Below are 27,960 nucleotides of genomic sequence, written 5' to 3' on the forward strand. Positions count from 1 at the left end.
CAGGTGGATCAGACAGGAAACATGACCAGGTAAGATAATTCTACTATATTGTAAGGCTACATTAACAGAATCTTGCAAGTCTGAAAGTACAAATCTCCTGCTGTCTCTTTTACAGCCTGAGAAGTTAGGGAGGGTGCCTTCTGAGCCTCTTTATCTGCCCATTATGGAGCTGTGGGCTATGCTGTCTCTTATCTGACCATTCCCTAGGCAGCATCTCTTCGCCCTGTCTCTCAAGATCTTTCTCACACACCATTACAGCTGGTGTGCACGTGGACACACACTACCTATGTGTCCTCTTGTCAGTTCCCCTGACTATAATGCTTTGGGCTGTAATACAAAAGAAGACATACATAAATGCATGTAGCCATTCTCCATCCAGCTGGGAACCCTGGCTTCACACTCAAATGAGTGACTCTTCCCATGTATATGATTGCCTCCCCCTCCCCCCCAGAAACTGGACATGTATGGCCAGAGAGCAAAAAGCAGTGGGTCAAGTGGCACTGAGCACTGGGAAAGTGTCTTTGATTCTTCTCCATCTTATTAACCAAAGTTGAAGAATGTCTTTGTAGTTCTCATTACATGCAATCCTAGTTTGAATATCACACAAGAACCCTGTGCAGGCCTTTGTAAGGAATATATTTTGTACATGGAAAGAGAGGGACAACAGAGATAAGTGTACTTCTTCCCTCCTTGTTATTCCCCACAAAATAAGGAGAAATACAATCTGAAACTGCATGGAGAATTTTTATAGAGGAAGGATGTTCTCTATTGTGATCAATCACCTCTGCACCTGGGGGATGGCAGAGGGAGCAGAGTTAGTGCATTCATTCCTTCTCTTTTTGTGTTCATAATTTCCTTGCTTTAAAAATGCTTGGAGTGGGCTGAGACGTTCAATGCATTCATATGACACTGGATTCCATTTATCACATCAAAGATGGTATAACTACTGTATATCAATAATGTTTCTTTATGCTTTATTTCATAAAGTAGTCATTTCACACCTCTCTATATTTGATTTTTGGCACCATCAGCATTTGAATCCTGGCAATATAAATGACATATCCCAAATTGCCTAGAAATGATTTGCAAATTACTTTGGAAATCTGCCACCTAAATGTAGCTATCAAACCAAACGTGGCTCTCTGCTTCCTCATTTGTCTTCAATACCTTCTTCTGGCTTTTGGGTTCATTGCTTCTATTGTCCCTAATACCAAATTTGAGGAAAAAATAATTTGTAATACTGAGCCAAGTGAGTTTGTGGAATTATCATAGTCTGGAGTAGTTTGAAGTTGTTTGTCATGGATTTTCTGCTTGATTGTTCTAGAGACAGTTTGGTAATCATGACTCTTTGGTCTCTTGCTTTGCTTCGCTCCTGACAGATTAACTTCCGGTGCAAGCCAACTTTTCGAGAAGGCAGTTCCAGATCTCCAAGAGAGGTGAGTGGCAGGAGACAGACTGGGGGCTAATGCTTTGGTCCCTGCATGCTACATGTAGCTGTACCTGAATGACACTTGTCACGAAGGACTCTGCTGAGTGTCCAGTAGGCCTGTGCAAGATGACTTTTGCCTCAATAAAGTGCTCTGTGCTGTGAATGCGAAACAAGTTTTCTCACTAAGGCAAAAGGAGAGACACACTGAACTCAGTCCATATGATTTTGCTCTTTATGTCAATGTAGAAAATAGATTAATTCAGTAATCAGATTAGGGGTGTTGTGTGAATATAGGCATGGGGTCAATTTGGCCTTAATAACTGGGGAGGACTGGAAACTGCACATTTCACAGAAGTAACTAGAATGGATAAGAATGGGAGTTCTAATCTCACACATCTAAAAGTCTTCAGATTTCAAAGGGTTAAACTAGGAAAGCATATGTCCTAGGCTTAGCCTAAAAATCATAATGGCTTTGAGAGATGTTACAACTGGAAGGCTAGACATCCAGGTTCCAACCAGTTCTTTTCAGCCTCATGGGAATTTTCCACTATGAAAGATCTCTCTGTGTGTTTCAGAATGTCTTATGAGCCTTTACTCCTTTACTTATCATGCATGATTACCTTTTGGCAATGCGAGGGAATGTCTTTGCTCTCTTATATGTGAGTTTGTGAAGTTTCTACATATAATTTGGGTTGGGGTGTATTTTTAATTAATTTTATTCCTTGTTTGTGCTTCCCCCCTCTACAGAATTTTGTTCGGCATCACTGGGTTCACAGAAGGCGACAGGAAGGGAAATGTAAACAGTGTGGAAAGGTAGAAATAATGCCATCAAAATCTGTGTGTGTGTGTGTGTGTATATATATATATAATTGTAAGTTTTAGTCTCCAGGTGTCTCTTCCTCTAGCAGCATAACAGGTCTCTTCAGAGGTTTTTCTGTTCTGCTTTTTCTGTTTGTTTGATTTCCTGTTCAGAAATTAAAACTGAAGCCTGTAAAATGTACTGTAGATTTTAATGACTTCAGTTCATTTCTGCTATTCTTCGCCTCCCCACCAAATTCTGAAGTGAAGCTTCTGGCTGCTAGATACTGACTCACCTCTGCTGTAGCTGTTATCTGGGCTGCAAAAGTCCAGATGACCACCAGATGACAGCAAAGTCAGATTTTATACTTTTCTATGCCTCTTTACTGCTGTCTAGAGGCTGTTCAGATGTTTGCAGCCCAGTCACATTAGCCTTACCATAATGCATGGATACTGTTTGGCTCACTCAAGAATTTTATTTGGTTCAAGATTTGGAAATCTAAATCTTAATTTCTGACAGTAGCAAAACAGTCTGATATTCAAAAACATCATTAATTTGGGACTTTTAAAAACTGCTTCCATGTACGACTCATATTTAATGCTCCTTGTAGCCCTAGTTCTCAATTTAGCAAATCTGAAAAAAAAAAAAAAAAACCAGCAGCAATTTGTCAGACCCGTGGAAAAGAATAAGAGCTCTATTATCTCTCAGCAGCATCTTTTATTTTTCACATCATTCATTCCTCTCAGTCACTTTTTAAATTATTACTTTTCTTAGAAACTAGATAATTTCACCATCTTTCTCCCACTCTTTAAAAAAAGCCCAAATCTCTGATCTTTCAACATGTACCAATTATACAGTTGATGCAGTTTCTGAAATGCGGCTGTTCACTGAATTCCTAAAAACCAAATTTCCGTGTTAATATATATTATGAAGGGAAGTACTAACAGCAGGAGATAATAGATTGCGTTAAACATGAGGGACAACTGGTAGAAGCTAAAGCTGCAAGTCCAAGAGCATTCACTGTGTGTGTGAGGTCCAAGATTAAAAAAACAACACAACATTTCGACTTCTTGTAGCATGGCCAGCATCAGAGGGTGGCAGATTTAGTCATTTATCTGAGATCCTGAAACAATGGAGGGAATGGCTGGTGTGGGTCTTCCGGGCTGTGTGGCCGTGTTCTTGAAGTTTTGTTTCCTAACGTTTCGCCAGCACCTGTGACCGGCATCTTCAGAGTGCAGGAGCACAGACAGGAGCAGTTCTCTCTGTGCCCAGGGTGATGTGACCCTTTTGTGGGTATTTATAGAGATCTGGGGGGGGGGGGATTGGGTGTGTGTGTGGGGGGGGGTTGGGTTACTGAGTGGCTGCTTGTTTTGGTGTCAGCATCTGTGTGTATCTTCCTGGGGATTAGGTAGGGTTTTTTCTTCTATTGAATTGTTAACGAGGGGCTGCTGGGGGTGATTAGCAAGTTCATTGTGTGAACTGTTCACATGTCCTGGTGGTTGAGCTGAGTTCCTTGACCTTTTGCAGGCTGTATTTTGCAGGCTGTATTTTTCCTGAAAAATACAGCCTGCAAAAGGTCAACGAACTCAGCTCAACCACCAGGACATGTGAACAGTTCACACAATGAACTTGCTAATCACCCCCAGCAGCCCCTCGTTAACAATTCAATAGAAGAAAAAACCCTGCCTAATCCCCAGGAAGATACACACAGATGCTGACACCAAAACAAGCAGCCACTCAGTAACCCAACACCCCCCAATCCCCCTTTCCTCCCCCTCAGATCTCTATAAATACTCACAAAAGGGTCACATCACCCTGGGCACAGAGAGAACTGCTCCTGTCTGTGCTCCTGCACTCTGAAGATGCCGGTCACAGATGCTGGCGAAACGTTAGGAAACAAAACTTCAAGAACACGGCCACACAGCCCGGAAGACCCACACCAGCCATTGTATGCCGGCCGTGAAAGCCTTCGACAATACAATGGAGGGAATGCTCCTAACAGCACAACCATACCCACTTTGCATTAAAGATTTAGGTTCTACCTGACTTCTAGTTTCCATATCCCATTCTTCTGGATTAGGTGTGCTAATTGGGATACCTTTCTTGAGGGCCTATAGAATCATGGTATTGGCACTGAATTAATCAACAGCAGGTGCTGCAGTTTGAGAACTGTCTGTTTTAGATTCCTTGGTTATTTATTTCTGCCAAGGGATCTGAATGGAGCCATTTGAATTATGACCCTTGGCTGTAAATGATAGATTTCGCACTGTGTTCTGGATGGAAGCATGGAGACATATAGAATGGTCTAATGGTTTCTTATATAAGGAGTTACTTACATGTCGATTGTGTAATCTCACAATATTCTATTTATTTATGTAAGAGGCTGCTCCTCTCACAATTTGTGACTCTGGGTGCATACAGCAATCAAAATTAATAAATAAAAATGTAGAAAGTCAGAAATACTATACAAAACCAAAATAAGCAAACAAAAACATCTAATCTACACATAACTGAGGCTGGCAATAGTAGTGTATATTCTCATCACAGAATGATCCCATATGCCATCCCAGTCCAGTGCATGGCAGAAATGCCAGGTCTTCATGGCTCTGCAGAAGGCCAATAGGATCAGTCCATCTGAAACTTGGAGGGGACTTGTTCCAAAGGGTAGCCACACGTGACAGAGAAAGCACATTTCCTAAGCCCCATTAGATGGCATTGTTTCAAAGAAGGGACCTGGAGCCTGCCCTGTTTGAGCTTGTGGGATAGGCAGAGACAACTGGAGAGAGGTGATCCCACAAGTAATCTGGTATTTGCAAAGTTGTGCAAAGGCCCTCTTGGGCATGGCTGTTATCTGCTCCTCAAGCAGAGCCATAAGTCCAGGAGGACCTTTATGTTGTAAACCAGCTCCAAGTGGGGAAATGCAACTCCTGGGGTGTCCTCAAATCCACTGCCCCTCAAACCCACTATTAGAGTTGAATTGGAGCCTATTCTTCCATATGTACAGCCTCCAGACACCGGGACAGAACTGAGGCATCATCACTTGGTCAGCCTGAGGGAGGGATGTATAATTGAATATCATCAGCACACTGATGATACTTGTCCACACTGAGTGGCTTCATCACTAGTCCTCCCACTCTCAAACCCTTGAATTGATCCAGAAGGATACCATGGTTGATGATACTGAAGGCTGCTGAGAAATGAAGCAGGACTAGGAGGAATGCAATTCCACATCTTGAACCTACCCTAGATCATAAAAAAGCATCACCAGTGTTATCTCAGTACTGTGTCCTGGCTTGAAATCTGACTGGTCTTTCAAAGCTGCGGTTTGACCACATTCTCAACAGGCTTCTGTAAAAAGAGAAGGCTGGAGACTCAACAAATATTGTCCACTTCTGTTGGATTCAGTGGAGGAGGAGCTGGACCACTGTCTCCTTCAGAGATGATGGAATCAGTCCCTCTCTCTGTTTCAAGCTGGAAGTGTTGGAACATATATAACAGTCTGTTGGTTTCCTTATATAAGGAGTTATTTACATGTCCATTGTATACTGTATCTCAGGACTGTCCAAAAAGTTAACTAGTTGATGGATTGGTCTATATCAGCTCTAGGCTCAGGTTGATAAAGTATAGAATGTTATTGAAACTTTGATAGACCTTTAGCAGAACTTTTAAAGATATGTTTAGAAAGTAAAGATATCATCAATGAATAGAACTCCAACTCTAGCAGCTGCCTTATATCATATGGCTGTTAGAGATCTGTGTTAGAGCCATTAACAGCCTCAGTTATATTTGGGAAAAATATGTGAAATGTTAATTGGTGATGCAACAAACTCTTGTCATTTCAGGGCTTTCAACAAAAATTCTCCTTTCATAGTAAAGAGATTGTGGCTATCAGCTGTTCATGGTGCAAGCAAGCAGTAAGTAATTTTCTCAAAGTGACTATGCAAACATCAACATGGCTAAAATAAGATCCCATGTGTAGAGTCAATTTTGCTGCTTCTCTCCCATTCCCTTCCTCTTAGGTGCTTACTAGATAGACAGAGAGGTGCATCTGTTGGGTTCTTTTAATTAGGCGTTCATCGTTCTCCCTAAAATATGCCAAAAAAGGAAGGTTGCCTTTCTTTTCTTGTACTCATCATTCAAATACAAGATGACTTTCCTTTGAGAACTTATTTCTCCATTGTTTATTTTGTTAAAGGGTCACTTCCAAGGGACCATGCAAAAACTGGCAGCAAAGTCACAAAAGGAGGATCACACCATATTTAGTCATCAACAAAAGACTATGATGAATTTAACAACGTTCTTTTAAACTTCAAAACAAAACTTATTTCTCCATTTCTGAGTAATAAATTTGGATACACACATAAATAGGATTTTAATATTACAGTATTGTAAGCAATTGTTCCCCTTCATGGATCACTGCCTTGTCGTGGCGAAGGGGCTTGTGTAACTCAGTGAAGCCATGAGCTATACTGTGCAGGGCCACCCAAGACGGACAGGTCATGACAGAGAGTTCTGACAAAATGTGGTCCACTGGAGAAGGAAATGGCAACCCACTCCAGTATCCTTGCCAAGAAAACCCCATGGACAATGTCAAAAGGCTAAAAGATATGACACCAGAAGTTGACCCCCTCAGGTCGGAAGGTGTCCAATATGCTACTGGGGAAGAGCGGAGGGCAATTCCAAGTAGCTCCAGAAAGAGTGAAGCGGCTGGGCCAAAGCCAAAAGGACGTTCAGCTGTGGATGTATCTGGAAGCGAAAAGAAGGTCCGATGCTGTAAAGAACAATATTGTATAGGTACCTGGAATGTAAGAACTATGAACCAAGGCAAGCTGGATGTGGTCAAACATGAGATGACAAGATTGAACATTGACATCTTTGGAATCAGCGAACTGAAATGGACGGGAATGGGTGAATTTAATTCGGGTGACCATTATATCTACTACTGTGGGCAAGAAACTCTTAGAAGAAATGGAGTTGCACTCATAGTCAATAAGAGAGTGGGAAAGGCAGTAATGGGGTACAACCTCAAAAACGACAGAATGATCTCAGTGCGTATCCAAGGCAAACCATTCAACATCACAGTCATCCACGTCTATGCCCCAACCACTGATGCTGAAGAAGCTGAAGTTGACCACTTCTATGAAGACCTACAACACCTTCTAGAACTAGCACCAAAAAAAGATGTCCTTTTCATCATAGGGGATTGGAATGCTAAAGTAGGAAGTCAAGGAGTAATCGGAATAACAGGCAAGTTTGGCCTTGGAGTACAAAATGAAGCAGGGCAAAGGCTAATAGAGTTCTGTCAAGAGAACAAGCTAGTCATAGCAAACACTCTTTTCCAACAACACAAGAGACAACTCTACACATGGACATCACCAGATGGCCAATACCAAAACCAGATTGATTATATACTTTGCAGCCAAAGATGGAGAAGCTCTATACAGACAGCAAAAACAAGACCAGGAGCTGACTGTGGCTCAGATCATGAGCTTCTTACTGCAAAATTTAGGCTTAAATTGAAGAATGTAGGGAAAACCACTAGACCACTCAGGTATGACTTAGATCATATTCCTTGTGAGTACACAGTGAAGGTGATGAATAGATTTAGAGGATTAGATTTGGTAGACAGAGTGCCTGAAGAACTATGGACGGAGGTCCGTAATATTGTACAGGAGGCAGCAACTAAAACCATCCCAAAGAAAAAGAAATGCAAGAAAGCAAAATGGCTGTTTGATGAGGCTTTACAAATAGCTGTGGAAAGAAGGAATGCAAAAAGCAAGGGTGAAAGGGAAAGATATAAGCAACTGAATGCAGATTTCCAGAGAATAGCAAGGAGAAATAAGAAGGCCTTCTTAAATGAACAATGCAAAGAAATCGAGGAAAACAATAGAATGGGGAAGACTAGAGATCTCTTCAAGAAAATTGGAGATATGAAAGGAACGTTTAGTGCAAAGATGGGCATGATAAAGGACAAAAAAGGCAGGGACCTAACAGAAGCAGAAGAGATTAAGAAGAGGTGGCAAGAATACACAGAAGAACTATACAAGAAAGATCTTAATGTCCCTGATGTCCATGCTGGTGTGATCACTGACCTTGAGCCAGACATCCTAGAGAGTGAAGTCAAGTGGGCCTTAGGAAGCATTGCTAACAACAAAGCTAGTGGAGATGACAGTATTCCAGCTGAGTTATTTAAAATACTAAAAGACGATGGTGTTAAAGTGCTGCACTCAATATGCCAGCAAGTTTGGAAAACGCAACAGTGGCCACGGGATTGGAAAAGGTCAGTTTATGTTCCAATTCCAAAGAAGGGCAATGCCAAAGAATGCTCAAACTATCGCACAATTGCACTCATTTCACATGCTAGCAAGGTTATGCTCAAAATCCTACAAGCTAGGCTTCAGCAATACATGAACCGAGAACTACCGGATGTACAAGCCGGGTTTCGAAGAGGCAGAGGAACTAAAGATCAAATCGCCAACATTCGCTGGATCATGGAGAAAGCACGAGTGTTCCAGAAAAATATCTACTTCTGCTTCATTGACTATGCAAAAGCCTTTGATTGTGTGGATCACAACAAACTGTGGCAAATTCTTAAAGAGATGGGAGTACCAGACCACCTTACCTGTCTCCTGAGAAATCTGTATGCGGGCCAAGAAGCAACAGTTAGAATCGGTCATGGAACAACCGATTGGTTCAAAATAGGGAAAGGTGTACGACAAGGCTGTATACTGTCACCCTGCTTATTTAACCTATATGCAGAGTACATCATGAGAAATGCCAGGCTGGAAGAATCACAAGCCGGAATTAAGATTGCAGGGAGAATCATCAACAACCTCAGATATGCGGACGATACCACCCTAATGGCAGAAAGTGAAGAAGAACTAAAGAGCCTCTTGATGAGGGTGAAAGAGGAGAGTGCGAAAGCTGGCTTGAAACTCAACATTAAAAAAACTAAGATCATGGCATTTGGACCCATCAATTCCTGGCAAATAGAAGGGGTAGAAATGGAAGCAGTAACAGACTTCATTTATTTGGGCTCCAAGATCACCGCAGACGGAGACTGGAGCCATGAAATTAAAAGACGCTTGCTCCTTGGGAGGAAAGCCATGGCAAGCCTAGATAGCATATTAAAAAGCAGAGACGTCACCTTGCTGACAAAGATCTGCATAGTCAAAGCTATGGTTTTTCCAGTAGTAATGTATGGCTGTGAGAGCTGGACCATAAAGGAGGTTGAGCGCCGAAGAATTTATTCCTTTGAACTGTGGTGCTGGAGAAGACTCTTGAGAGTCCCCTGGACTGCTAGGAGGTCAAACCAGTGAATCTTAAAGGAAATCAGCCCTGATTGCTCATTGGAAGGATCGATAATGAAGCTCAAGCTCAGATACTTTGGTCACCTAATGCGAAGAGAGATCTCTTTGGAGAAGACCCTGATGCTGGGAAAGATTGAAGGCAAAAGGAGAAGAGGACGGCAGAGGATGAGATGGTTAGATAGCATCACTGAAGCAATGAGCATGAAACTGAGCAAACTCAGGGAGGCAGTGAAGGACCGGAAGGCCTGGCGCAATATGGTTCATGGGGTCACATAGAGTCGGACACGACTTAACGACTAAACAACAACAACAACAAAGCAATTGTTGTATTTCAATTTCTGTTGGTAATATAGAAAGCAATGCCAAGCATAATTTGGGGGGATACAGTCTTCATCTATCATCCCACACCTCCATGGAGCACCCCAACTGTTCCTTCCCATTTGCTAAATAGAAATATGTCACACAAAGCTATAGTCCTGATAGGTTTTTGACTCCAACTGGAGCAAGCCTCTAAGAGAAAAGCTACACTTGGTCATGGCTGCAATGTGCCATTTGGGGTACCTGTAATTTTAGCAGAGTCTTCTTCTCTCTTTTGAAAGTGGAAGCATAACTTGACCCATGGGTTCAGATCAGCTATTCAGACATAAAAAGCTTCTATACTTTTAAATACAAAGCACTGGGATTTCATTTTGTCATCACTTTTTAAAATGGTTGTGATAATTTTAATTCTCATTGCTTCTGATAATTCTGATATTTTTGTGTTTAGTTTTTTTAACCATATGCCATTAGGAGAAAGTTGCAGAAAGAAAATGGTTAAAATAATAAGAAGATTTTTAAGGCACTTGTTGCTCATTTCTTACTTGAGATGGCTCATTTGGAATAAACAAGTATGAAGAATATACCATACGTTAGCGAGCCCAACAGTTAAGTGAAGTCTGGTGACTGCCTAGTCAGTAAATGCTGGGGTACTGTGACAAAATATAACCCCCCCCCCCGAATTCTAAAAAAATGGACAACTGATGGCTCTACAGATGGTGCTGAAATATAACTCTCAGCACTCTCACCTTGGAACCAAGCTAGCCAAGTCTGTGGAAGTTGATGTTTAGCTAAATTTTTAGCTGGACCTATTAGATTGGTCCACCCCTGGCAACTGATGGGCCTGGTTCCAGAGGAAGCTGGGGGTTGTTCCTGGTGGTCTGCTACATGGCTTGGCTGGGGCTCTGGTTGTTGCTTGAAATAAGAGGGTGGCTGAGGCCTTGGACTGGATCATGCCCATGCAACCTCTCCTGACTCATGGATCCCATCACTTTCTGTGGTTCACGGAAGAGTTGAGAGAGGAAATGAGTTAAGAGAGGTCTGGAGTGCTGATGGAGATCAACAAGGAGTGAACTTGACTGAACATGGATGAGAGCTGCTATTAAGGCCTACCTTGTGGAGGTAAGGGTGGTGAAGTACCAGTACTTCTCCACCCTTATTGCGTCTGCAGATAGCTGATTTGCAGCCCTATTTAGAGTGACTCAGGCTCTCCTGGGTAGGGGAAGCCCTGAGGTTCCAGTCTTCCCCTGTGGGAATGGTTTGAACCTGATGGACCTGAGGAAGTGGACAGGGTCCTTATGACTGTGAGTTTGGCCACCTGCTCTTTAGATCCATGTCCCACCTGGCTTGCTAAGCCTGCCAGGGAGGTAATATATGGGTGGGTTCTGGCAGTGGTGAATTAATCCTTGAAAGAGGGTTTTTTCCTTGTACCCCTTAAAGATGCATTGGTTCACCCCTGTAATGGTATGTGGGAATGACTTTGAGAAGTGAGAGGAACAGATGCTGCCTAGAGAAAAAGGAGGAGGATAAAAGGAGGAGGATAAAAGGAGGAGGAGCTTGCAACTGAATAATGGCCACAAAAAGAAACTTAGAAAGTATCAGTATTCTAAGAAAGTATTCTTTCTTAGAAAGAAACTTGGAAAGTCTTGCAAGTGTCATATTCTCTTCCAAAGAGGAATTTCAGGGACAGCTTCCGATATCAAGGAATTCTGCTATCTGCCAAGTATCTGGCAGCAGTGTTGTTGCAATACCAGCAGCAGGTCCATGCACAGATGATCTATTTGCAAAATGCCATGATACAACTAACGCAACAGCTGGGGCAGAATTTGCCTCAACCCATGGCAGCACAACAGATGGTGGCCCGGCCAGTGCTCCTGCATTCCCATAGGAGCTTGCTGGAGAAGTTTGGAGGGGACTAGGATCAATTCTGGACATTCGTTGCTCAGTGTGAAATGTTTATAGCAGGCAGGCTGGTGGAGTTTCCAATTGATTGCACCAAGGAGACTTTTGTGCTCAGCTTGCTGAAGGAAGCAGCAGCTAAGTGGGCAATACTGTTCATTGTGGGCAACAACCCGGTGCTGGATAATTATCAGAACTTCATGCATAAACTCAAAGGACACTTTGGGGATCCCATACAGAGAATCACAGCTAGTTGAGAGATCTGGAAGCTTAAACAAGGACAGAGAAGAGTAAGGGCATATATTTTGGACTTTAAATTACTTGCTGGAAATGTAGGGTGGAATGACTTAGCCCTAACTGACCAGGTCAGAGAAGGGCTGACTGAGGACTTAAGAGATGAGCTGGTGAGACAAGGCACCCCAAATACCCTGGAGGAGCTATATCAGCATTGTATAATTATAGACGCCTGACTGGAAGAGTTGTGGCAGGGAAGGAACAGAAAGGAGAAAAGATTGTACAGTCTGTCTTCCCTCATACCACCCCTCCCAAGAGCCTCCTCGGAATCCAGCATGGGAGAACCCATGCAAATTGGAGCAGCCAAGAGATCCCTGTCACCAGGAGAGAAGCAAAGAAGAAGGGATCAGGGGCTATATTTTACTGTGGGGCCCCAGGGCACATAGCCAGATCATGTCCAATAAAAGTGCCAGCAGCTGACATAGCAATAAGATGCAGAACTTGTAAATTGACAGAGCATGAAGCCAGTAAGTGCCCAGCTTGCTTCCAAGCAGTGCCCCAATGAAACTTTGCAGGCCTCCCTCCCAGGAGCTCTGAAGGGGGGGTATCCACCATTTAAGGAGAGCTCAGACAGGCGACAAAAGGCAATTAATTACTCCTGTTGTTGTTACTTTAGATTCCAGGCAGAAGGTGGAACTTTCTGCTCTTAGAGACTCTGGGGCAACCATTAATTTCATAGATATAGAATCAGTGCAGAAACTAAAGTTGCCTAATCAAGTTCTAGAAAGCCTAAAGATAGTTGAGACTATTGATGGGCAGCCACTAAAAGCAGGACCAATTCTGCAGCGCACGACTCCTTTGCAATTGACAATCAAAGATCACACAGAGTTTATAATGCTCTATGTAACTGCCTTCTTCTAAGTGCCCATAATTTTGGCTGCATGATCCAGATGTAAGTTGGGAGCAAGGAACACTCCCATTTCCCTCCCCTAAATGCAGCAACATCACTTACAAGCAATGATAGCTTATCCCCCCACTCCATTGCAGAACAAGGGAGGATCAGTGCTATCAGAAAAATATGCAGACTTTGCAGACGTGTTTAGGGAGGAAGAGGCAGCCATCTTAACTCCCCACCAGGCTTGTGATTGCACCATCAATTTGAAGCCAGGAGCCAAAATCTCAGCAAAGAGACAGTATCCCATGTCTACTTACAAGTTAGCCATCCTCAAGGAATATCTGGATGTCAACATCAAAAAAGGATTTATTTGCCCTTCCAATTCACCAGCCTCAGCACCTATGTTTTTTGTACCCAAAAAACTAGAAGGAGAAACAGTGGCAACCCTGAAGGAAAAGGACGGAACCCCCATGTGTACTATTCATGACTACAAAAAAACTGAACAGAGTGACAATTAGAGGCCATTATCCACTCCCACTTATTTCAGATCTATTAGACCAGATATAAAAGGCAAACATCTTTACAAAACTAGACTTGAGAAGTGCTTACAACCCAATCGGAATGAATGAAGGACATAAATATTTAACAGCCCTTGATACAATACACGGCAAGTTTGAATATACAGTGATGCCTTTTGGCCTGGTTAACTGTGGAGTCATATTTCTAGATTCATGAATGAAATATTTTCAGAAATTTTAGACAGATATGTAGTCGTGTATTTAGATTACATATTAATTTATTCCGAAGATCCCTCCTTGCATGTCACCCATGCCAGAAATGTATTGCAAAAATTACGGGACAACAAGCTCTTTGCCAAACTAAAAAAATGAGCATTTGACCTGTCCCAGCTGGACTATTTGGGCTACAGAATCATCTCCACAGAAGGTAGACAGATGGATCCAGCAAAGGTATAGGCTATTCCCACCCCCCACCCCCCCATTATGTGAAACATGTGCAGCGCTTTCTGGGCTTTGCTAACTTCTACAGGAAATTCATCATTACTTTTGCTGATCTTGCAAGACCACTGCCCCAGCTCCTAAGAAAGGGTTGGCAATTCTCCTGGTCAACCCAAGAGCAATTGGTGTTTCAAGAGTTAAAACACCTCTTTGCTTCTTAGCCCCTCCTCCACCACACCGACCCTTCCTGCCCCTTTGTTGTGTAGATAGACACCTCAGATGTGGTGATAGGTGCAGTTCTACTCCAGGCAGAGAAGGAAGGGGGAGCAGATTTATTACCGTGTGCCTTTTACCTCAGAGTGCTCCTCCCAGCAGAAAGGAACTATGATATTTTCAGTAAAGAGCTACTGGTGCTAAAAATGCCTTTCAACAGTGGAGATACCTGCTGGAAGGAGCAACCCACCCTATACAAGTTCATACAGACTATAATAATTTAGAGGTTCTACAAAACACCCAATCTCTCACCAATACAATAAGGGAAAGAGGCTTGTGAGATATCTTATGGTTAAGTTAGTTGTGCCAACAGCGATCTAGGCTGAAAGAAAAGAATGCAAAGCAACATAAATGGCAGTGGAGGAGGGATTCACATCTCTTTTCCAAGTCCTTCTTTTCATATAGTCCTCTCCCTCCCCCAGTACAGAACATGTCGTCTATGAACAGAGCAGTTTTAAAGATATGTATTTTTTGGGCCTAAAATGCTTCAGAGGAATGGAAAAGGAGGACTGGAACATGTCTGTTTCCTAATGCTGTTGTCTTTGTTTTTTCCCCCTTCTCACCTTTGCCCTTCTCCAGGCTCTCTTCATTTCACAGACCCCTCTGCTTTTCTTTCCTCTAGTTTCACAATAAAGTCACCTGCTTCCTGCTGCAGCACATTGAGGAGCCATGTTCCCTTGGGGCCCATGCTGCTGTTATTGTCCCTCCCACCTGGATCATTAAGGTGAAGAAGCCTCAGGTAACAGCATGCTTTGGTCTGTTCTGACAGTGTGGATCAGTTCACTTGGCTTAAGACTGTTGATATTCCTACGGGGGGGAAAACATGCTATACTGCCCTTGGCTACCCCCAGCTGTACCCCTAATTGCTATTAGGCATTGTCTTTCCTTTCCAGTTAGTTTTTCTAAAACTTTATTTTAGGGTACTATTTTAAACCTGGGAGAATAAAACAAAATCCACCTTGGGGATTGGGGTCAAAAGCAACCATTTCTTCCTTCCAGGAAGTAATTTAAATATACATGTGGGAATTAGGGTTAGGGTTGTTAAACTACCCCCTCAAGAATCTGGGGAAGCTCTTTCCTGTTGAACTCTCAACTGAAAACTGGTTTCCAGGTTCAGCCTTCCAGCAGTGGGTACAGCCAGAAGCAAAAGTATGTATCACCAGAGCCCACAGGAAACATGGTTGAAGTCAAATGAACTGGCTTTTCAAACTGGACAGTTTGGCAAATGGCCAAGGTTCTTGTAAAGCTAGTCTAGGTTTTCCAGGTGATCCTTGGTCTGGTTTAATGAGGCAGTTGCTGAACTCCTGGTTTGTTCCTCCACAAGTCTCTTGATTCAGTCTATTGTCTGCTGCATTGACCAATTTTTTCCCCAAGCTGGAGAATGTGGAGAAGGGACATGTCATGAAATGTTGTGTCAGAAGTCACATCCTCACCTACTCCCTTGGAACTTTGGATGTTGTTACCAAGATTTCCAGTTAATATGCCTATAACCTATAGAAAAGTTATCTTGTACTAGTAGGGTTGCCAATGGCCGTTTCATTGTCAAGAGCAGGTATTTTTTAATTATATTGTCTTATGAAAAATATATAGTGCAACAGAACAACAAAGAGACATCCATTATTTTTAACAGACTATATCGTTCAATGAAGCTTTGGGCCAACATACATACTTCCTTTTCATACTTCTATAGTTAGATAATGAGAAAAAATATTCAAAGTTGATTTTAATTTGTTTTTGTTTTTGTTTTCAAAAAAGCTTTGCTGCATAGAGATATCTGCAAATCACAATGTCTTCCCTTGGAATTGCTGCACTGTGATAAATTCCTTCCCCTTTCATAGCAAATGATACCTTGGTAATTTGAACTATATTGAGTTCTCTCCATTATGAATAGGTGGAATATATGGAGTGGAGAACAGCGTCTATGTGTTCAGAGAAAGTATGAAAGAGATTGTTGTGTGGACTCCAGGCTTCCTATTAAATGCATGGATGAATGTGGGAAATTGAGTCAGTAGGTGTAGTCAGGTATCTCCTTCAGAAGGAAGGTGCAAATAATCTCTTCACTGGAATATATAAGTTTTGGAGATGATCTACAACAGGGTCCAAAGTAAGAAAAGAAAAAATAAACATACAGCAATCCAGGAACAGAACAATGATTTCTTTATGCTTGAACTGAGATTCTGGTGATGGATTCTTTGAAATGTTCCTCAATAAAGAGTGATATGACCAGTGGAATTTTTATTAGGAGAGGGATTTGGCTTCACAACCCTGTTATAAAGAACCCTGTGCTAAAATGTGCCTGCAGTTTCTCAGAACTTCTCCTCTTCAAAAGAAACATTGATTTTGGTTTTTTACCTTATTCTAAGGGAGCATGAGCATTTCTCATGTTTGTGAGCTTATGTTATAGTTGGAGATGGCAGAAGATGCTAATGCTGTGGTTATTTTTGTAACACAACTTTCCATGACTTTGAAATCTGCCCACACATCTGAAAGCCTCATGGGAAGTATTCCTGCATGCTGTCTTCCCTTGGGATTTATTTGAAATATGGGAAGCCAAGAAGGCTGCACCATGCTGGGGAGCTGATTCTAAGGAGGAGGACAAAGCACTTGGCCACCTTCTAACTGAAGCAGACAATACACTCCACCCATGAGAACATCACTGAAACGATCTTCTCCTTTGAAAGAAATTGCCAATTCCCTTTCATCAAATTAGATGAGGTGGAGAAAAATGCAGGAATATTTTTTTCTGTATGGAACTGTTACCAACAATTCAAGTGACCTGTATAGAAATGCAGGTTAAGAGACCGTTGTAGTCATGCATACCAGAGGCATTCGTTCTTTTGATTAAGAGGGGGAACGTGACTCATGGTGGATAACCCTACTGTATTTATCATTAGGTGTAAAAGAATGGCAAATATTCCTCTGCCACACTGCTTTCATAGAATTATAATGTTGAAGGTGGACATTTAGGCTATTGTCCAGCCCCTGCTCAGTGCAGAAATACAATTAAAGCATTCTCAAGAGATGGTTATTAAGCAACTGCTTGAACAAATGCAGTGAAGTGGAGCCCTATATTTCTCAGGATAATTGGTTCCACTGTCAAACTACTTGTACTTTCTGGAAGTTTTTTCTAACATTCAGTTGGAATCTGCCTTCCTGTAATTTAAATCCATTATTCTGTGTTCTGCACCCAGTAGACAGATCTTGACCTTCCTTTCAAAAATCTGACGTGTGCTATCATATCCCCTCTCCGTCATTGTTTCTCAAGGCTAAAGATACTCAGTTCCTTCAATCTTTCCTCACAGGACTGAAATGTTCAGTTTCTTTGAATCCTTCTTAAAGTATCATACTTTGATCCTGAATATTTGCAAAAGCAAGCTCTTGAGCTATTCACCTATTGGGATAGCTTGCATTATTCCTTTGTAGTATACGCAGAACTGCTTTTCTTAAATTTTTATTATATTTTCAAGGAATTTCAACATGGAGAAAATGGTTTTGTGGCTTTGAACATAATCCATCCAAGAGAAACATGCATCTTGCATTCTGGAATTTTCAGGGACTTGGTACTGAGTGGTACAGAATGCAATGCCAATAGTTTACGCATACAGGTAGTCCTCAATAGGGACTACCTGTATGCATACCTATGACTACAATAGGGACTGGAAAATGTGTTGTTAAGTGGTGTGGTCATTAAGCAAGGCATCACATGACTGCACCCAATTTTATAACTTTTTTGCGGTGGTAGTTAAGCGAATCACCATGGTTGTTAAGTGAATCACATGGTCATTAAGCAAATCACATGGTCATTGAGTGAATCACTCAATTGGTTCCCCATTGATTTTGCTTGTTGGAAGCCAGCTGGGAAGGCTGCAAATGTGACCCTGGGACATTGCAACTGTCATAAATACATGATGGTTGCCAAGCATCTGAATTTTGATCACATGACAGTGGGGATGCTGCGACAGTTGTAAGTGTGAGGACCAGTCATAAGTCACTTTTTTCAGCACCATCATAACTTTGAACGGTTGCTAAATGAATGGTTGTAAGTCAAGGGCTACCTGTACAGAGAAGGGGAAATTATTTGCTCACATATACACCAAACAAATCCCAGATAGTTAAAAAAAGGCTAAAATGTCTCCATTCTCCCCTTTTTTTGTTACTAGTTTTAAAAATACAATGAAATAAAATTAAACGTTAAGTGTAATCCAGCTAGCTCAACATTGAGAGAATGTCTCAAGATCTAAGTGACCAAGAGTTAGCTTTTCTTTGAAATTTTTCAAACTTATATAGGGTATCTTATAAATCATACCTTTGTTAGATAATTCTTGCATAAGGAAACACCTCTGACAGCTGTTGCCCACATTATGCATCAGCAAATATGGATCATTTTGATTTGAGTTTTTGAACAGGAACTTGATGTTTCTTAGGCCAACCTGTTTGATGCATGAATTTGCCAACACAAGTGCAAAATTCATTGCTATGATTTTTCACTGTACAGGTGGTCCTCATTTAATGACCACTCATTCAGTGACTGTTCAAACTTGCTGAATGAGTGGTAGTTACACCAGTCTTTGAAGTTCCGGCCAGCGCAGCACCCCCATGGCTACATGATCATGATTTGCGTACTTGGCAACCAGCCCAGATTTCTGACCATTGCAAAGTCCTGCAGTCACATGATTGTGATTTGCAACCTTCCCTGCTGGTTTCCCACAAGCAAGTCAATGGGGAAGCCAGAAGGAAATCAGAAGTCATTATGTGAGGTCCTCACTTAATGATCCACGCAGTTCTCAGTTAACAATGGTAACTGAGGACTAATGGGACTGCCATTGCTAAGTGGTGCAGTCACATGATGTCCACTTTACAACCGCATTGCTTAGCAATGGAAATTCCAGTCCCAATTACTGTCATTAACCGAGGACTACTTGTACACTTAAAATCAATAGTGTGTGAATCAGCTCTAAAAATGTTATCTTTAGAAAGTCATCTAAGATCTCACATGACAACTGATATGAGACAGGAGGACATACCTAACTTACTAACAGGTAATTACCCTATTGGTTAATGCGATTGGTTTAAAAATAATAAGTAGAAAAAAAGGCCCCCAGAGCATAGCTGGCTTTATCTTGTTCTCCTTAACCTTTTTATGTAGGTGGTCTCCACACCAGGAGACGAACTTGATTGGGCGGGAGATTGGAGCCCCGGAAGGAAAACGGGCGTCTCCTACCTGAATTGGGAGGGTTGGCAGGTACAGCATGTGCTCTTATGTGAGTCTATGGGAGCATCTAGTTCTCTTCTCCCTCGCAGCATTGGAAGTCTCCAGTTCTGAAAGTACCAGTCTGGTCTTAGTGTGTGGCTTTCTCCATAACAGTGATGTGAAAATGTAAAGCATGAGACGCATGTCTTTTCAACTCATGCATGCGTGCCAGGTGGTGTATCATTCTCCAAAGGACTGTCAAAAGGTGTTTCTTATAGGGAGATCTTCTGTTTGGCATAATTGTTTTTAAATTCTCCTCCTCCTCCTCTTCTTAAAAACAAAACAAAACAGAATTCACTGAAAAATTCAACCAGGCGGAAGAAAAGAACATCTTTTAAAAGGAAAGCCAGTAAAAGAGGCAATGAGGTAAGTCTTTCAAACCATTTGTTATGATGATTAATTAGGGGAAAAATAATTATAACAAAACAGCTGATCCAATCTGATCCCTTTCAGTTATGCTAGGTTACACCTCCTATTATATTCTAGAAGCATGTTATACTGATGCTAAATATAACGTATATTTAGAGAATAGTAATTCCCTCCCCCCCACCAAGTCCCATTCTAAACTCAGTGCATAATCCCTGTTTCGGTGAAATTGCATAGACAGCCATCTGTGGAGACTCCTGTTTCTATTATTCAGGACATTTGAGTTAAATTTTACAAAGAGGTAGAATGGGGTTAACCATCTCTCACTGGTATCTTCCTCAGCAAACTGATGTATTGATTTCCTTGGGAGGGGGGAATCACTTTCTGAGTCCCTATGATGACTGTTTTCTTAATAAGAAGTCGTTTGGGTATTTTATGGCTGGTGATTCTGTACCACTAATCAGCCTTCTGCTGATGCGTTCCTTTTCCTTTATCTAGGAGAACAAAGGACGACCTTTTGTGATTAAGCCTATCTCTTCCCCTCTCATGAAACCCTTGCTTGTATTTGTGAATCCGAAAAGTGGAGGGAATCAGGTAAACATGGGACACCAAACACAAAGAGTTTCCCCATGTGCTTTTACCAAAGGAAGGAATCGAGAATGTCTCGATCTCAGAAAAAGATGCCTATAGCTTGATGGAAGAGTTAGGGGCTGGAAGTAGGTTCTAAAATAAGAGTTCTCTTAAATTTATTTATTTATTTATATTTCAAATTTGTCACTGCCCATCTCACTGTGGGGTGACTCTGGGTGGTTTACAATAAAAACAGAATAAACATTAATTAAAATAAATATTAATTAATTAATTAAAATGTACTAAAAACAAACTTCCTTTATTTTCCTTTATGATACTTCCAAGAGGCTGATGTTAATTAGATGTTAATAAACTCAGGGAGCATCGTCAAGGCACCAGCCATCCCCAGGGTCGATTGTATCTTTCCTTGCCCCATGCAAGTTAATATGACACTAGTGAAGTATTTCATCATGCATTTATTTATCCTAAGATTGAGATACATGAATTGTATTTCAGAGAAGTTAATAGTTTTCTTTTTCTTTCTTTACAGGGTACTAAAGTGCTCCAAATGTTCATGTGGTACTTGAATCCACGTCAGGTCTTTGACCTCTCTCAGGAAGGACCAAGAGATGCGTAAGTTCTGAGGTGTTTAGTGGGACGTGCCCTTTATTTTCATATGGAGCAACTCAAAATATATTGGAGGCAAACATTGCCATTTCTAATAATTAAAGGCAGAAATTGGCTTGTGGCCATGCTGGCTGGAAGTTATGGGAATTCCAGTTCCAACAAAGGCAGAGAGATTCAACTTGAGAAAGATGACTTGAGAGCTATTATCCCTTGAACTGGTCAGTTGTGGCAATTAAATTTATACCTCTTTATGTTTATTGTAATCCTCTTTAGTGGGGACCAGGCAATTTTTGACAGCTAGGAGCCATACTTAAAAAATTAAAAAAGGGGGGGGGGGCAGTGGAAGACTGCAGTGGACACAAAAATTACATGAAAATATCAAGCAAATGATTGATAGTGGCATTTCCAGTGGTGTTGTTTGGAGGTGGTTTGAGGTTTTGAGGGAGCAATTTAAGGTGTGTCAATGAATAAATTAATTTTACAAATTGGTAGTAAAAGCAGCTAATGTAGATATCCACAGAGGACAGCAAGCAATGAAACATGCATTGCTATATTGTGACAAACTCCAACCCTTACATATTGATGTGTGACTGGATATGAAGCCACAATAGGGGGATTTTAATGTTTTCCTCTTGGCCACAATTCTGAATAACTGCCACTTTTTTCAAGCTGCAGTTTTCAGTTGAAAGAAAATCTCCAATGTCATATGCAATGCAATGCATAATAATAATAATGATAATAATAGTCATTACAAGAATATCTGAAGGACAGTGAAGATGCACTGAAGTTAGTACACCATGAAGGCTTACTGAATACTGAAGAGACCAAACTGGCCTACAAGAAAGACGAAATGAAGAATAGAAAAGAGACATAGCAAGGCAAAATATTACATGGCCAGTTCACGCGCGCACACACAAACCTAGTGGCATAGCAGATAGCAACAAGACCTGGCAAAGGCCAAGAGCAGGAAAGTTGAAGAAAGAGACAGAGGGGCTAATTCTGGCTGCGCAAGACCAAGCTGTAAGAACAAATGCATACAAAGCCAGAATTGAGAAGACAGCAACAGACAGCAAATGCTGCCTCTGCAAAGAAGCTGAAGAAACAGTGGACCACCTAGTCAGCTGCTGCAAAAAGATTGCACAGACTGACTACAAACAACGACATGACAAAGTAGCAACAATGGTGCATTGGAATATCTGCAAGAAATACCATTTGCCTGCAAGCAAGAACTGGTGGGACCACAAAACAGACAAAGTAATAGAAAATGAAGAAGCCAAAGTGCTCTGGGATGTTAGAACTCAGACAGACAAGCATCTGCTACACAACACCCCAGGCTTAACAGTTGTTGATAAGAAAGACAAAAAAAGGCTGGCTAGTGGACGTTGCAATCCCTGGAGACAGCAGAATAGAAGAGAAAGAACTGGAGAAAATCATGAAATATAAAAACCTGAAAATAGAAATAGAACGACTGTGGCCAAAAAAAAAGCAAAGATCATACCAATAGTTATAGGCACCTTGGGTGCAATCCCAAAACATCTGGAGTGCCACTTGAAGACCATCAGCTTTGACAAAAATCACCATCAGTCAATTGCCAAAGGCAGCTTTACTTGGAACAGCTTATATCCTGCAACAATACCTTTCACACCATCAAACAACAACATCTGCCTATCCCAGGTCCTGGGGAAGGACTCGATAGGTGGATAAAAATGCCAAATCCAGTCTAAACATCTGGCTGACTGTGCGACCAAACATAATAATAAAAAATCCAAATAGTTATGGTAGTTGTGAGTGGAGTTATGCTCCAGTTTCCAAGAGTCATGATCCCCAAACTGGTCAGGCTTCAACTCCTGGGGGATTCTGAGAATTGAAGTCCACACATCTTAAAGTTGCTGAGATTGAGAAATGCTACTTTAGTGATCCCCAAATGCTAAGCTAAGTCAGATCTGGTCAATACTTGGATGGGAGACTATCAGGAAATCCTAGAGTTGTAGGCTAGACTGGGAAGTTAAAAATCACCCTAAAAGAAGGCAATAGCTTGCAATTTCTGTGTTGTTGCCAAGAAAAATTACATAGATGTTTCTATGACATGGAATACTATTTGAAGGAAACTATCTTTTAAACATCTGCTCTATAAATTCCTGTATATCATATTTTTAATGCCACAAGATGGCACTCTTGCATGTGGTCTAACTCTCATCTGATGTGCCTGAATTCCTGGTATTTTCAAAAGTAGAACAGTCTTATTTTGGTTTTTTTTTAGAATTTTTTTTTTTACTATGCATGGAAGTGACAAATAGGGTTGATGTAACCAAGGGAATTGCTAGTAGATACTGAGCCAAGTTTCAGGAAGCAGCAAAACCACAGAGAAGCTTGTTGCTGCTTTTGCCTAAGCATCAGACTACAATTTGTTATTTCTGGGATAACATTCCACCAGCCAATTTGCATAATTGCTTTAAACCGAGCAACTGTTTTGTGGCATAGTGCAAAATGTGTGATTTAGGCTGCTAACTGATAGATGGCCTCAAAATTCATTTATTGCAATACAGGGGAAAAAAACAACAACTCTGCCTCGTATGCCAACTGTTTTCCAGACTCACTTGCAGTTGGTGGCTTTAACTTTTCAAGTTCTAAATATTTTAGAGCTCAGCTCACTAATGGCATGCCTGTTTCTGAAAGGACTTTTTTTTAATGATTTGAATCAGAGGGGCTTTTTCTGAGAAATGTGACTTCTGTAAAATGGGCATTGGAAAAAGGATTGGCTTTAGAAGAGAGGCTGGCCATGCCTGAAGGAATGCTTGGTATGGCAAAATCAATTTCTACTTCTTGTGCGAGCCCACTTTTATTTCTGTCCCTGATAAGACTGTAAATACTTGACTAGTGTACCTTAGTCATACAGAGGCATTTTTAAAACCTATCTTCATGATCAAAAATGTCCTCTCTTTTCTTCCCCTAGGCTTGAATTGTACAGAAAAATGCCAAACCTGCGAATCCTGGCCTGTGGTGGGGATGGAACAGTAAGGCTTTTCATTAGCTTGATTTTTAAACAGTAGTAGGCAATAGCAGTGATTGTTGGAGAAATTACTAAAACAAAATAGTTTTTTACTGTTTTTCATTAGGTTTAATGGTTAAATTTTGTGATTGTTAGCTTGTGTTTTAATTGTGTATGCCACCCAGAGTCACATACAAGTGAGATGGGCAGCTCTGTAAAGTCAATCAATCAATCAATCAATCAATCAATCAATCAATCAATCAAGTCTTGCAAGATATGACAATCTAGCAAAGCTATCAGTCTGTCTGTCTGTCTATCTGTCTATCTATCATCTATCTATCTATCTATCTATCTATCTATCTATCTATCTATCTATCTATCTATCTTCCATCCATCCATCCATCCATCCATCCATCCATCCATCCATCCATCCATCCTATCACGGGAAATAACAGAATAGTGCCCACCCCCTGAAAAAGTTGCCAACTCTGTATCTCAGGAATTGAAGAATGAAATGCTTTTGCCATAACTAGTTCAGCACCACATATTTAATCTCAAATCTCAGCATCACCCTTTAATCTCAAACATAATGCATTTTAATGAGGATTGTTCATACACTCACTCCATGCACACATGCATGTCCAACATTTGACTTATGTAGAACAAAGTATTGATTGTTTCCTTTGCAAATGGCATCCGTGGTGATGGGTGCCCTGAAGTGCGTAGCGTTTTGGTCTTGTTTGGAACGATTTAAAATTTTATGTTCTTTTATCTCTGTCATGTTCTATTCACACAAGCAAATTATGTTGCAATAGTCAGGTGCTCAGCATGACAGCATGAAGAACAGTGTGCAGAGCTGAAGTCTGCAAGAATCAGACAATGCCCAGGCATATGTGCTCTTAGAATCCTATGAATGCTTGCTCCTTGGTCTCATTCTTCCTTTTTTTTCCACAGATGGATTTCTAAGATATATTTCTGGAGGATTGGGCTCATCTGTTTAATGGATTTTGGGCTCATCTATGTCATGGGCTGGATTTATTACTTTCAATATCTTTTCCCTTGCATTTCACATTTTGAGCTAATGGGGGCAGTACCCTCTCATTAATATGACCAATGCCTGATTTATCTTTCTTGAGATTATATTTGAAGGAAATTAATGTTGTGTTGTTCCAAAAGCCATTACATTTAGAAATGAAAATCTTGTTCAAATGGATCTAGTGAATATTCAGTGAGACTAGATATTACTTTGCATTATTGAAAGAAAACAGAAAGAAGATTTTTTTTAGTGTCCCTGTTCAGAATTAACCTTTTTCTGATGATAAATGGAATATTGTCAGTCCAAAATCTTTCTATCCTCAGTTCTTTCCATCAAGCTTTACAACAAATCAGATGGTATCCTATCCCAAACTCTAAATATCAGGCTGAGGAATTGAGTCTCCATTAAATATTTTATTATGACTTCTAACACACATAAGAAATGTCATTTCTTAAAAGGCATGTTAAAAGCAAAACTCAGCCATAATTAGAACTCCCATGGTTTTATTTATTCAAAGACAATTCTAGGGTGGGGAGATTAATTTATATTGGTGTGTCCACATAATTTTCAATGGAGGGTGTCTCTCTGGTTGTTCTCATAGCAATTCTCCAGCTTAAATGTTCTTCCTTTAACTGATATGAATTGGGGGTTGGGGGGAGGGAGGGGAAAGACAAGTACACTTTTATTTACATCTATATGCTTTTCCCTTGGAGATGATGGGAGTGTTTTTTGTGTGCATCATTCATTTATACTTTATTTCATACCATTCTCAGAGAAGACTAGCTATAGCTAGTCTAATATACTGTAGCTCATCTCTTTGCAGACTTCTACTGATCATTCATATTTTTGCAGTGCAGATATGGTAGCCCTACACCATATGTAATTTCTTCATTCATCTATTTCCATGAACCTTCATGTTCTGACCTTCCTCATCAATCTCTTCTAAGAACCACACATTGGTGGGAATAAACAGCACTGCCTAGAATACCAACCATACACTCACTAAGCTGCTTAGGTTCATCTCTCTGTGTGGTCTAGACATTTATTTCCATTTCTATCATTGTTGATGCTTAGGTTGGTTGGATCCTCTCCATTCTGGATGAGTTGCAGTTGAATCCCCAGCCTCCTGTGGCTGTGCTTCCACTCGGCACGGGGAATGATCTTGCTCGCACTCTCAACTGGGGAGGGGTAAGTTGAAGACAGGTCTGACTGGTTGTCATTTCAATTTTTTGTTGAAAGTGAAGGAGGCTCAAGTAGTGGAAGGAAATGTACAAAAATATTCTTCTAATTGGTGCATTATTTTCCTTGTATTGAACAGACAGCTTCTACTTCAACTTTCCCCTTTCTTCCTTTTCTTTTTTTCATTAAATGAAATAAACACAACCATGGCATGGCTAGTTGGCTAGCTGACCCTGAGAACTAGGCTTATTATTAGTCAGTTTCACATCATTCCCAATGTGATCTAATATTCATCAAATTTTAGGCGTACTATTTTATGCATTTCTTGTGCACTGTCTTGTCCATGTAACAGTGATGGGAATTATGAAGTTAATAAATTCTTTTTGAATAAATACTGATGAATATCCCATAGTCTAATCAAGGCATCATTAATTAAGGCAAAATATTGGTTATTTACATCTGCCTGTTGTCTGTCCTATCTTCAGGGATATACTGATGAGCCTGTTGCAAAAATTCTCTGCCATGTAGAAGACGGGGCCATCGTTCAGTTAGATCGTTGGAACCTTCAAGTGGAGAGAAACCCTGATTTGCCCCCAAATGAACTTGAAGATGGAGCACAGAAGGTTAGTGTGAAATCTTCCTCCATGAAGTAAACTAGAACTGGGAGATCAGAGGTCATGCAAAGTGGCTGGGGAATGTTTCCAGACATGGAACCCTACTATTTATTTAGTTTTCACTAGCTTCTGCTTATTTGCTCAACTATTTTGGCTATTTATTGTTTCCAGACCTGTCTGTAATTAGCCAGCCAGTAAGCATGAAATAAAACTCACCCATTAGTGAAAGTGTTAGGAGTCCTATTCATGCAAATCACCTATACATCTACTAACAATTCCAATCTACATTCTACTTCCTCTTAGATAAGTTGACAATAGTGTTCCAAAATGACACATACTTGTACCTGAAATAACAAAGTCAACGTTGCTTAGTGAGTCCTAGCATTTGCAATTCTATTTTCTTCTTCTATACTGCCTTTTATACCAAGTTTCCTTTTTTTGCTTCTGATCTCATCACTGCAGCTCCCCCTCAGTGTTTTCAATAATTACTTCAGCCTCGGATTTGATGCCCATGTCACGCTGGAATTCCATGAATCTCGAGGTGAGAGAACTAAAGCGATCTCTCTCAGAGTGTACATCTAGGAAAAAGGATTTGATACACTTAACATGTGCCCTAAGGTGGCCAGTATGTCTTTAATGCCTGTGGAATGGGTAGAATTTTGCCAGCTGTGAAGTTATAGTATAGAGTGGGAGAAAAGGGGGACGAAAACTATTCCTATTCTTAAGAAAATAATAGAAGAGTTTAGGAAAAGGGAGATATGCTGGTTTCTTTTCAGAGAGAGCTATGTGCTGTTCTTCTGAATTGTTTGTTTATGCAAACAGTATCAGCTATATCTGGGTCTGCCGTGTCTAGGAGGGCAACATTTAAAAGATCATCATGTGGTAACACTCTGAATGAATTAAAGATACTGTAGATATTTAACCAAATAATGAGGAAAATGTTATGTGATAATTTTTTGCCTATTGTGAAACTTTCAACAAACAACACATCCAAAATCATGGTCAAGTCAACAACTACCGTTGTAGAGATGACTTACTTCCAGTCTAGAAAACAGATCAAAATTGGGATAACCTTGTCTAGCTGACCTTGGCTGATTTAGAAAGCTAAGCAAAACTGGACTTACAGAGACCATCAGGGGATCCTAGATTGTTTGCTTATTTATTTAATTTCTATAACCTGGGAAATCCAAAAACACTCAGAAGATAATGGCAAACTCT

At 40.8% G+C, this 27,960-nt stretch overlaps 1 protein-coding gene across 1 annotated transcript in view; it reads left to right on the top strand.

The window, feature by feature from the left end:
• The window catches only part of DGKI (diacylglycerol kinase iota), a 184,540-nt gene that overhangs the window by 45,507 nt on the left and 111,073 nt on the right, over window positions 1-27,960 (top strand). Inside the window, exons 5-15 of the mRNA XM_088141517.1 lie at window positions 1,380-1,436; window positions 2,177-2,242; window positions 6,071-6,142; window positions 14,733-14,849; window positions 19,653-19,727; window positions 20,226-20,321; window positions 20,848-20,930; window positions 23,878-23,938; window positions 26,024-26,137; window positions 26,614-26,751; window positions 27,205-27,283. Coding sequence (XP_087997643.1) covers window positions 1,380-1,436; window positions 2,177-2,242; window positions 6,071-6,142; window positions 14,733-14,849; window positions 19,653-19,727; window positions 20,226-20,321; window positions 20,848-20,930; window positions 23,878-23,938; window positions 26,024-26,137; window positions 26,614-26,751; window positions 27,205-27,283 — 958 coding nt within the window. The remainder of the gene's footprint in view (window positions 1-1,379; window positions 1,437-2,176; window positions 2,243-6,070; window positions 6,143-14,732; window positions 14,850-19,652; window positions 19,728-20,225; window positions 20,322-20,847; window positions 20,931-23,877; window positions 23,939-26,023; window positions 26,138-26,613; window positions 26,752-27,204; window positions 27,284-27,960) is intronic.

The sequence above is a fragment of the Python bivittatus genome, unplaced genomic scaffold (assembly GCF_059951505.1).
Source record: "Python bivittatus isolate LINGU-HERP-01145 unplaced genomic scaffold, Pbiv_v1 ctg000330_np1212, whole genome shotgun sequence".
NCBI classification, from domain to species: domain Eukaryota; kingdom Metazoa; phylum Chordata; class Lepidosauria; order Squamata; family Pythonidae; genus Python; species Python bivittatus.